This window comes from Oncorhynchus masou, chromosome 11 (assembly GCF_036934945.1).
Source record: "Oncorhynchus masou masou isolate Uvic2021 chromosome 11, UVic_Omas_1.1, whole genome shotgun sequence".
Taxonomy (NCBI): domain Eukaryota; kingdom Metazoa; phylum Chordata; class Actinopteri; order Salmoniformes; family Salmonidae; genus Oncorhynchus; species Oncorhynchus masou.
Window position 1 is genome coordinate 12,736,323 of NC_088222.1, and position 12,203 is coordinate 12,748,525.

General features: G+C 46.7%; 1 protein-coding gene across 1 annotated transcript in view; it reads right to left on the reverse strand.

The window, feature by feature from the left end:
• Positions 1 to 12,203, reverse strand: part of LOC135548127 (tyrosine-protein kinase JAK2-like) — a 72,924-nt gene that overhangs the window by 16,388 nt on the left and 44,333 nt on the right. Inside the window, exons 5-11 of the mRNA XM_064977418.1 lie at positions 6,638 to 6,783; positions 5,333 to 5,624; positions 4,926 to 5,045; positions 4,509 to 4,666; positions 3,262 to 3,373; positions 2,857 to 3,043; positions 1,611 to 1,735 (exon numbers count right to left, since the gene is read on the reverse strand). Of these exons, the coding sequence (XP_064833490.1) occupies positions 1,611 to 1,735; positions 2,857 to 3,043; positions 3,262 to 3,373; positions 4,509 to 4,666; positions 4,926 to 5,045; positions 5,333 to 5,624; positions 6,638 to 6,783 (1,140 nt within the window). The remainder of the gene's footprint in view (positions 1 to 1,610; positions 1,736 to 2,856; positions 3,044 to 3,261; positions 3,374 to 4,508; positions 4,667 to 4,925; positions 5,046 to 5,332; positions 5,625 to 6,637; positions 6,784 to 12,203) is intronic.

Here is a 12,203-nt window from a genome sequence, read left to right on the forward strand (position 1 = left end):
AATGTTAATGTATTAATTTATTTCACCTTTATTTAACCAGGTAGGCAAGTTGAGAACAAATTCTCATTTACAATTGCGACCTGGCCAAGATAAAGCAAAGCAGTTCGACACATACAACAACACTGAGTTACACATGGAGTAAAACAAACATGCAGTCAATAATACAGTAGAAAAATAAGTCTATATACAATGTGAGCAAATGAGGTGAGATAAGGGAGGTAAAGGCAAAAAAAAGGCCATGGTGGCGAAGTAAATACAATATAGCAAGTAAACCACTGGAATGGTAGATTTGCAGTGGAAGAATGTGCAAAGTAGAGATAGAAATAATGGGGTGCAAAGGAGCAATATAAATAAATACAGTAGGGGGAGAGGTAGTTGTTTGGGCTAAATTATAGCTGGGCTATGTACGGGTGCAGTAATCTGTGAGCTGCTCTGACAGCTGGTGCTTAAAGCTAGTGAGGGAGATAAGTGTCTCCAGTTTCAGAGATTTTTGTAGTTCGTTCCAGTCATTGGCAGCAGAGAACTGGAAGGAGAGGCGGCCAAAGGAAGAACTGGTTTTGGGGGTGACCAGAGAGATATACCTGCTGGAGCGTGTGCTACAGGTGGGTGCTGCTATGGTGACCAGTGAGCTGAGATAAGGGGGGACTTTACCTAGCAGAGACTTGTAGATGACCTGGAGCCAGTGGGTTTGGCGACGAGTATGAAGCGAGGGCCAGCCAATGAGAGCGTACAGGTCGCAGTGGTGGGTAGTATATGGGGCTTTGATGACAAAACGGATAGCACTGTGATAGACTGCATCCAATTTGTTGAGTAGAGTGTTGGAGGCTATTTTGTAAATGACATCGCCGAAGTCGAGGATCGGTAGGATGGTCAGTTTTACAAAGGTATGTTTGGCAACATGAGTGAAGGATGCTTTGTTGCGATATAGGAAGCCGATTTTAGATTTAACTTTGGATTGGAGATGTTTGATGTGAGTCTGGCAGGAGAGTTTACAGTTTAACCAGACACCTAGGTATTTGTAGTTGTCCACCTATTCTAAGTCAGAACCGTCCAGAGTAGTGATGCTGGACTGGCGGGCAGGTGCGGGTAGCGATCGGTTGAAGAGCATGCATTTTATTTTACTTGTATTTAAGAGCAGTTGGAGGCCACGGAAGGAGAGTTGTATGGCATTGAAGCTCGTTTGGAGGGTTCTTAACACAGTGTCCAAAGAAGGGCCAGAAGTATACAGAATGGTGTCATCTGGAGGGTTGTTAACACAGTGTCCAAAGAAGGGCCAGAAGTATACAGAATGGTGTCGTCTGGAGGGTTGTTAACATAGTGTCCAAAGAAGGGCCAGAAGTATACAGAATGGTGTCGTCTGGAGGGTTGTTAACACAGTGTCCAAAGAAGGGCCAGAAGTATACAGAATGGTGTCGTCTGGAGGGTTGTTAACACAGTCTCCAAAGAAGGGCCAGAAGTATACAGAATGGTGTCGTCTGGAATGGATGTTAACACAGTGTCCAAAGAAGGGCCAGAAGTATACAGAATGGTGTCGTCTGGAATGGATGTTAACTGACCTTTTAGTCATGGCTGAAGGAGAAGGAGAGTGAGTGACAGAGAGGTAATCTTACGATGACAAGATCCTCCTTGCGTATCTTGTGGAAGACCATCTGGCTGATGTTGTGTCTGTGCAGAGAGGGGGACAGGGGAACCTCAGCACCCTGGTAACTGCGGCAAACCAACAGGTTAGACTTGTCTGCAGATTCAGGGAACACAGAGACGAGGACGTTAAGTGAGTTAGGAGTACATCATCTAGTATTCTTTATAGGTCGTATTCATGAGGGCATACCGCAGCAAAAAAGGTTTTAAACGCTAAACAAAAACAAGTTGGACAGCTTAGGTAGAACCTGAACAGAGTGTGCAAAGCTGTCAACAAGGCAAAGGGTGGCTACTTTGCAAAATCTCAAATATAAAATATATTTTGATTTGTTTAACACTTTTTTGGTTACAACATGATTCCATATGTGTTATTTCATAGTTTTGATGTCTTCACTATTATTATACAATGTAGAAAATAGTAAAAAATAAAATAAAAACACTTCAGTGAGTAGGTCTGTCCAAACCTTTGACTGGGACTGAATGTGACACAACATAATGTTATGTACAGTACGTGTAACCTACGTGTTTCTGTTGTGTTTGACTATAGACAAAGGAATTGAACATCATGGTGAACATACATGACCAAAATAAACCCTCTTGAACGTTATGACCTAGATGCTATAATAGAGCTATAACACTGCCGGGGCAGCAGGGTAGCCTAGTGGTTAGAGTGTTGGACTAGTAACCGGAAGGTTGCAAGTTCAAATCCCCAAGCTGACAAGGTCTGCCCCAAGGTCGTTTCTGCCCCTGAACAGGCAGTTAACCCACTATTCCTAGGCCGTCATTGAAAATAAGAATTTGTTCTTAACTGACTTGCCTGAAGGGTCTTGACTAAACAAACTTAGCACCATGTCTCAAACAATAGTGCATTATTTTTATATATAGGCAAGTCAGTTGAGAACAAATTGTTATTTACAATCATGGCCTACCAAAAGGCCTCCTGCGGGGACAGGGGCCTGGGATTAAAAATACAGTAAATAAAAATATAGAACCAAACACCCATCACGACAAGAGAGACACCACAACACTACATAAAGAGCGACCTAAAGACAACAACATAGCATGGCAGCAACACAACATGACAACATTGTTAATCAAACTACTGTGAGAATATAGACTTAGTGTTGAGTGTGGCTGCAGAGCTGAGTCAGCCCACAGTTTATGATATTGTTTTAATCACTAAACACAGCTATGACCCTTATTCCCTGATCTCCTCACCTTTAGCTTTAGGCGGGCAGCACTTGGTGAACTGGAAGATGTGTCCGTCAGAGCGCAGAGCTTCCTTCTGGTAGCGGTGGAGCAGCTCCCTCAGAGAGGCAAAACTCTTCGTGGCCCCAGAGAGGATGTAGTCTCCCTGATCTGTCTTCACTATCTGGCAGTGCTTGTACTCAACTAGGCTGTCACACTGCAGGGGGACACAGATCAGATATGCACCCTACCACTCCCTATTGGTCCTTACCCTTCAAAGTTTGTAGATATGCAAGGTGTTTGCAATATGGTGAAAGCTGCACCAGTACGCCTGCATACCTATCCAGACCCGTTCAGATCTGGAAACACCAAAGGGTTTGGACTAAACACACTTTGCACCATGTCTTTAAACAACCTGTATGGTATTATACTTACGCCCACTACAAAAGACAGGAAGTATTTGTTGTAGTCCTTAGGGCTGCTACGGAGGATGTACAGACCCTTGTGATTCCCAGACCGCCGCAGCTTACCGATAGCAAAGTCCATCCTGAGGATAGAGAGACAGGACAGATATGGTCAGTCATGGTCGTACTGTGCGTGCGTATATATGGGCAAGTTCGTGATGAGGGGGTTGACGGGGTGCACTTTTCTTGCAGTAAAATGATACACCAAATGTAGGCTACATTTTGACTGGGGAACAGGAGTGGAGAAATATGATTTATTTATTTCAGTATCTTGAGAGAATGTGAATGGTCAGTTAGATACCGTCTGTAGAGGTGCTGTAGAGGTGCATCATAAACACTGATAGTACTTCAACCACATTAAATATGCATCCAAGCTGAACTGAAATCTAATCAGAAACATGTTGGCTCGTTTACGAAGTCGGCTAGCCAAACAAGTGTGCTCGCATGCTCCCTTAAAAGACCTTACCTTGAAGAACCGTTAAAAAGCGGCAATAGTACTGTTTGTCTATTTTGAAACACCGTAGCCAGTATACACTTCCTCAAAATAGTCATAATTAATCTAAGATAACTCAAGCAATCTGTCATTAACTTCAAAGTTTTTGCCGAAGAGATCTTAATTGCGCATTTTTGTTTACATCTAACTAAGACGTTTGGTGCAGTATTTCTTAATGAAACAATGTGCATGAAAACGAGTCGTCTCTCGTTGAATGACAACACATCATTTATTGAAGAATCCCTACTGTTGACCAATCACCGACGAAGGGACGCAAGACTTCAGCTCCGAACTTCGGCTTGCCTCCAGAAAAATGTGTGTCCGAACAGCCGAAAAAACGCTAACCGAAGTCCAAAACAAACAGAAACGTCATAATATTTACCCAAACTCTACCGAACTGTTTCGCATGGGAAGCATGCGGACGCCTAAAGAGTTGATTTAGTCTTCTAGGGCAACATATGTAACATATCAGGCAAAACAAGTCCTGCACCCCCTATCAAATCGTTACGCCGTCTCCGACTAGCCAACTGTTGTGCATTTTCGATATTAGCGGGTTAGGGTGCAGGCCTCAGATTGTCATGTTATCACATCGGGCGGTTGCGGATGGGTTAATCGCAATTGCAGGCAGGTGAACAAACCTGCTGAGCCACACACCCCTAGTACACGTGTCTATGTGTGTGGATGTTCTTGTGTTTGTACAGTATATGTGCCTGGTCTAGACTTACGAGACTGGACCATGGCAGTAACTCTGAATGGCCTCCAGCAGCCTAGGGGGCGCCACCTCTTTACACAGGAAGTGGTGAGCATCTGCTATGAGCCGGTAGTAGCCATCCACCAAAGACACAAAGGACAGGGCCTCCGACAGGGAACGGAACTCCAGCTCCTGTGTAGCAGAGAGAGATGGAGGAGGATAAGAGGAGGGGTGGATCAGTCCTCTGTTACACATAATACATGAGAAATGTTCCTGTTCTGATCTAACAGTTGGTCTGAGTCTAAAATGTCACCCTGTTCCCCTACAAAGTGCACTTCGCCCTATGGCCCTGCTCAAAAGTAGTGCACTATATTGGAAATAGCTTGTAATTTCAGATACAAATGATGTCCTTGTCCCTGTCTGAGTTATGAGGTTAGCAGAGTCATCGTACCAGAGTCTGACTGTCCTGTCTGTTGATGGTGACGATGCGACTCTCGATAGAGCCATCCTTGTTGGCTTGTTTGATGCTGATGTCAATAACTTCAGGGAAATCACAGTACGTCTGGAAACCCTATAGAGAGAGAGAGAGTAAGAGTAGTAGCAGCCAACCGTTTCAAACATCCTTTCTCTGACTCTCTATGACATTATTACAGGAGACTATTTGAACACATGACTAACTCTAAGCCCCTTTGTGGTTGTCTCAACAGGTCATATGGTGCTTTCAGAAAATAGAAAGATAAAAGGGGAAGACGAGAAGGAAAAATACGAAAGAAAAAGACGAGGAGAACAAGGAACAAGAATAAAAAGGAAGAGCGAGTGAAAGAAGAATAGAGAAGAAAATGCTACTTCTCCCCCTACCTTGTCTGCCTCCTTATCCTCCTCCCGGGACCACTGGATGCCGTTGTTTCCAGTGACGACGATGGTGACCTCTCCTTCCAAGGACTCAGTGACACGGAAGCACTCTGAGTAGAAGGCTGGGTGCAGCGTCTCCAGGTTCACCAGGTATTTGAGCTTGAGGTCACGAGCCGTGGCTTTACACTGGCTGAACTGCTGGATGAACTTCCTGAAGCGATGGCGGATCCTCTTCCGGGTCACAAAGTGGTACTCTTGGATATGGGCACGCATGTCCTTGGGCAGGAACGACTTATAGCTAGGGAGGGAAGGTGAAAGAATTGGTTTAGTTACAATTGGGTCCATTACATACTAGTATCAATAGCAGCAAAGAGATTAATTATGTGATACAACAAACACAATACAGATTTTAAGAACATGGGCTGGGGTGGATTGGAGTGAGTGGATTGGAGTGAGGTGGGGGTGGAGTGGAGTGAGGCGGGGGTGGATTGGAGTGAGGCGGGGGTGGAGTGGAGTGAGGCGGGCGGGGGTGGAGTGGAGTGAGGCGGGCTGGGGTGGATTGGAGTGAGTGGATTGGAGTGAGGTGGGGGTGGAGTGGAGTGAGGCGGGGGTGGAGTGGAGTGAGGCGGGGGTGGAGTGGAGTGAGGTGGGGGTGGAGTGGAGTGAGGTGGGGGTGGAGTGGAGTGAGGTGGGGGTGGAGTGGAGTGAGGCGGGGGTGGAGTGGAGTGAGGCGGGGGTGGAGTGGAGTGAGGTGGGGGTGGAGTGGAGTGAGGCGGGCTGGGGTGGATTGGGAGTGAGTGGAGTGGAGTGAGGCGGGGGTGGAGTGGAGTGAGGTGATTTGACACTTTTTTGGTTACTACATGCTTCCATACGTGTTATTTCATAGTTTTGATGTCTTCACTGTTATTCTAGAATGTTGAAAATAGTAAAATAAAGAAAAACCCTTGAATGAGTAGGTGTGTCCAAACTTTTGACCGGTAGTGTGCACATATCAGATATTCTTTCCCACTACAATATCATATGCCAAAACATGATTTGTATTGAACCCCGATTGTGACGTGTATGAACAGTACAACTCAGAGGTTGAAGGGGATCTGGGGATGATTAGGTGGCCAGGAAAGTGTCAGGTTTGGATTTTAGACAGGACACCGCCCAGGGTTAACATCTCTTCTTTAGTGACTGCAGGGAAGGCTCTGTATTCCACCGGGTTTGGCCGTTGTGTACACATTGCTCTGTGATCAAACGGTTTTCAGCTCTGACAGTTTCTTCTCGGTTCAACATGCACCATCTTCCTCCTACCAGCCTACTCACCTGGTGTCGTTATAGATGTCCACAGGGGACTGGCTACTCTCCTTAGCCATCCTCATCATGTCCAACACAGCCATGCCAAGACACTCCTCCTGGGTCTCATGGTCCACTGGGATAATCACCCAGCTATTCACAAAGTCACTACGCCACTGAGAGGGAGGGAGATGTAGTAGATAGAAGTGTCATAAGGTGAAAACAAACAAGGCAAACGAGCGAGGGAGAGAGTAGAGAGAGGAGGGTTGGTAACGTTAACATATGACAGACAGCCACAGCAGACTGGCGGACACCCCTAACATATCACATGTCTGTTAAGGCATGAGGCAGTTGGTACACACCCCTATCTGTGGCATGCCCCGGTCTCTGTGGCATGCCCCGGTCTCTGTGGCATGCCCCGGTCTCTGTGGCATGCCCCGGTCTCTGTGGCATGCCCCGGTCTCTGGGGCATGCCCCGGTCTCTGGGGCATGCCCCGGTCTCTGGGGCATGCCCCGGTCTCTGGGGCATGCCCCGGTCTCTGGGGCATGCCCCGGTCTCTGGGGCATGCCCCAAGTCTCCCTGGGGCATGCCCCGGTCCTTGGGGCATGCCCGGTCTCTGGGGCATGCCCCGGTCTCTGGGGCATGCCCATACAGTATAACTGAATCTCTGGGGCATGCCCCGGTCTCTGTGGCATGCCCCGGTCTCTGTGGCATGCCCCGGTCTCTGGGGCATGCCCCGGTCTCTGTGGCATGCCCCGGTCTCTGGGGCATGCCCCGGTCTCTGTGGCATGCCCCGGTCTCTGGGGCATGCCCCAAGTGGCACCCTAAATAGGGTAGTCTAAACAAATCGGACCTTCGGCAACACAGTGACTACGGTCTCAGTTAAATGATGCACCCGTGGAATAGATGAACTATGTCCCTACATCAATGACTACATACAGTATAACTGAATCACTACAATAGCAAGATGGAGATCACTGAGGTTATTTTTTTAAACTAGACCTTAGACCCCGTGTTGGGTCGGGTGTTCCAGACTCCATATAGTGTTAAAACTACACCTTAGTCCCATTGTTGCCTAGGGTCAGGTGTTCCAGACTCCATATAGTGTTAAAACTACACCTTAGTCCCATTGTTGCCTAGGGTCAGGTGTTCCAGACTCCATATAGTGTTAAAACTACACCTTAGTCCCATTGTTGCCTAGGGTCAGGTGTTCCAGACTCCATATAGTGTTGAAACTACACCTTAGTCCCATTGTTGCCTAGAGTCAGGTGTTCCAGACTCCATATAGTGTTAAAACTACACCTTAGTCCCATTGTTGCCTAGGGTCAGGTGTTCCAGACTCCATATAGTGTTGAAACTACACCTTAGTCCCATTGTTGCCTAGGGTCAGGTGTTCCAGACTCCATATAGTGTTAAAACTACACCTTAGTCCCATTGTTGCCTAGGGTCAGGTGTTCCAGACTCCATATAGTGTTGAAACTACACCTTAGTCCCATTGTTGCCTAGGGTCAGGTGTTCCAGACTCCATATAGTGTTAAAACTACACCTTAGTCCCATTGTTGCCTAGGGTCAGGTGTTCCAGACTCCATATAGTGTTGAAACTACACCTTAGTCCCATTGTTGCCTAGGGTCAGGTGTTCCAGACTCCATATAGTGTTGAAACTACACCTTAGTCCCATTGTTGCCTAGGGTCAGGTGTTCCAGACTCCATATAGTGTTGAAACTAGACCTTAGTCCCATTGTTGCCTAGGGTCAGGTGTTCCAGACTCCATATAGTGTTGAAACTAGACCTTAGTCCCATTGTTGCTTAGGGTCAGGTGTTCCAGACTCCATATAGTGTTGAAACTACACCTTAGTCCCATTGTTGCCTAGGGTCAGGTGTTCCAGACTCCATATAGTGTTAAAACTACACCTTAGTCCCATTGTTGCCTAGGGTCAGGTGTTCCAGACTCCATATAGTGTTGAAACTAGACCTTAGTCCCATTGTTGCCTAGGGTCAGGTGTTCCAGACTCCATACAGTGTTGAAACTACACCTTAGTCCCATTGTTGCCTAGGGTCAGGTGTTCCAGACTCCATATAGTGTTGAAACTACACCTTAGTCCCATTGTTGCCTAGGGTCAGGTGTTCCAGACTCCATATAGTGTTGAAACTAGACCTTAGTCCCATTGTTGCCTAGGGTCAGGTGTTCCAGACTCCATATAGTGTTAAAACTACACCTTAGTCCCATTGTTGCCTAGGGTCAGGTGTTCCAGACTCCATATAGTGTTGAAACTACACCTTAGTCCCATTGTTGCCTAGGGTCAGGTGTTCCAGACTCCATATAGTGTTGAAACTAGACCTTAGTCCCATTGTTGCCTAGGGTCAGGTGTTCCAGACTCCATATAGTGTTGAAACTAGACCTTAGTCCCATTGTTGCCTAGGGTCAGGTGTTCCAGACTCCATATAGTGTTGAAACTAGACCTTAGTCCCATTGTTGCCTAGGGTCAGGTGTTCCAGACTCCATATAGTGTTGAAACTACACCTTAGTCCCATTGTTGCCTAGGGTCAGGTGTTCCAGACTCCATATAGTGTTGAAACTAGACCTTAGTCCCATTGTTGCCTAGGGTCAGGTGTTCCAGACTCCATATAGTGTTGAAACTACACCTTAGTCCCATTGTTGCCTAGGGTCAGGTGTTCCAGACTCCATATAGTGTTAAAACTACACCTTAGTCCCATTGTTGCCTAGGGTCAGGTGTTCCAGACTCCATATAGTGTTGAAACTACACCTTAGTCCCATTGTTGCCTAGGGTCAGGTGTTCCAGACTCCATATAGTGTTAAAACTACACCTTAGTCCCATTGTTGCCTAGGGTCAGGTGTTCCAGACTCCATATAGTGTTAAAACTACACCTTAGTCCCTATGGGCCGAGGTCTAAAGTAGTGCACCAAAGCCCTATGGGCCGTGGTCTAAAGTAGTGCACCAAAGCCCTATGGGCCGTGGTCTAAAGTAGTGCACCAGAGCCCTATGGGCTGTGGTCTAAAGTAGTGCACTATATTGGGAATAGGGTGCCATTTGGGATGTACACTTTGTCTGTTCATGCTGGCTAAGGAAGAGGTCCCCACAGGCAGGGTTACAACCTAACTGGGGAGAAAAGACTGCCTGTGTGTTTGAGGAGATCCATTTAACCAAGGTAGGATGCAGGCGCAACCACTTCATTACATAATGATTAGTTATGCTATTTAAGACGCAAGGAGATTTGCAGTTCAGTGATTCCGACTGCAATGTTGTCCATCTCAAACACGTACACCCTGCATCTCTGCATCCCTCGTCTTCCTGACTGCCTTTTCTAGTTACAGCAAATAACAGCCTGACATGGTACGTGGGATACATGCAGCCATGTTTCCACAAGCTAAACCTGAAGTATTACACACCCTCTTTCATTGTTTTGCTCAACAACTTTATGTTCTGCACCAAAAGCGATAGGGATCTTAGTGTGTGTGAGCTCTAGAACTATGGCCAGTCCAGTTGAACTTCTATTCTCTCTGTGGATAAACATCAAGTGAAACCACAGGAGACATTGGCCTCGGCTATACAAACAACACGTCAGTAGACAGAATGTCTTGAGGAACATAAGCCACATTTCCAAGAATAGAAACTAAAGAAAACTTCTTTTTTTACATGGAAACAATGTACCTCAATTCTCAGAACTGTGGAATAAAGTCAACACCACTTTCCTCACAGGGCCTCCATTTCTCTAAAATACAGACTTAAAGGGGCCATCCACCATTGAAACAATAAACTAAGGGATCCTCCCCCAGCCTCTGTTTTGGTAAAAAGCTGAGGGATGGGCCTGGAGAAATGTAACCACTCTTGAATTAATAAGCGGAGGTATTGATGCAAGGAATGACCATCCAAAATATCAACATTATAGTTATAAGCAGTTGTATACAGTGTTTGTTTACATTTTCAATCTTTACAAATATTGAAGTAAAACAAGCTTGTGTTTCAGGTTCTGATGGGGTAGTACAGTTGAACTAAGCTCATAAGGCATTTATAAGTTATATTCTTCAAGAATCAATGGATGTAGCAATTGCGGCTTGCTCTTTAAAATGACAGCAGGACCTCACATAGTAACTAACGTATACAGAGTAATCTCTCCCACCCAGTGTGTTTTGTGACAATGTGAATGTGAAGATAAAAACTGAAAAGGACACCACAGTTCACACAGACATTCTAAAAACATGCACGTGCACACACACACCCTACCAGCCACAGCCTTCACCACTGTCTCTCACCCTCCCAACACCACTTCCCCTTTTCTTCAGCATATGTACGGACACACACACACACACACCCTACCAGCCACAGCCTTCACCACTGCCTCTCACCCTCCCAACACCACTTCCCCTTTTCGTCAGCATATGTACGGACACACACACACACACCCTACCAGCCACAGCCTTCACCACTGCCTCTCACCCTCCCAACACCACTTCCCCTTTTCGTCAGCATATGTACGGACACACACACACACACACACACCCTACCAGCCACAGCCTTCACCACTGCCTCTCACCCTCCCAACACCACTTCCCCTATTCTTCAGCATATGTACGGACACACACACACACACCCCCTACCAGCCACAGCCTTCACCACTGCCTCTCACCCTCCCAACACCACTTCCCCTTTTCTTCAGCATATGTACGGACACACACACACACACACACCCTACCAGCCACAGCCTTCACCACTGCCTCTCACCCTCCCAACACCACTTCCCCTTTTCGTCAGCATATGTACGGACACACACACACACACCCTACCAGCCACAGCCTTCACCACTGCCTCTCACCCTCCCAACACCACTTCCCCTTTTCTTCAGCATATGTACGGACACACACACACACACCCTACCAGCCACAGCCTTCACCACTGCCTCTCACCCTCCCAACACCACTTCCCCTTTTCTTCAGCATATGTACGGACACACACACACACACCCTACCAGCCACAGCCTTCACCACTGCCTCTCACCCTCCCAACACCACTTCCCCTTTTCTTCAGCATATGTACGGACACACACACACACACCCTACCAGCCACAGCCTTCACCACTGCCTCTCACCCTCCCAACACCACTTCCCCTTTTCGTCAGCATATGTACGGACACACACACACACACCCTACCAGCCACAGCCTTCACCACTGCCTCTCACCCTCCCAACACCACTTCCCCTTTTCTTCAGCATATGTACGGACACACACACACACGGGTAGATTAGGCAGTTATTTACATCACACAGACTTTACAGCTTCGTTGATTGGTGATTGGTTTATAGAAATAGTTGCCCAAAATTGATTTTGCTTAGCAAAATCAATTTGGTCTCACCAGCTGGCTCTCTCTCTGTAGCAATTGATCCACGGGATGAGGTTACTTACTACCTCAGGTTACTGAAAGGTTTACAGGTAGGCTATTTTAGGGGAGTCTGTAGCATACATGTCAGACTAGAACCCACGTTTACAAAGCAACTCAGAGTCGTGCTCATTCATTATGATCTTTAAGGCAAAGCTGATCCAAGATCAGCACGCCTACACTCTTGAATTTCACACTAC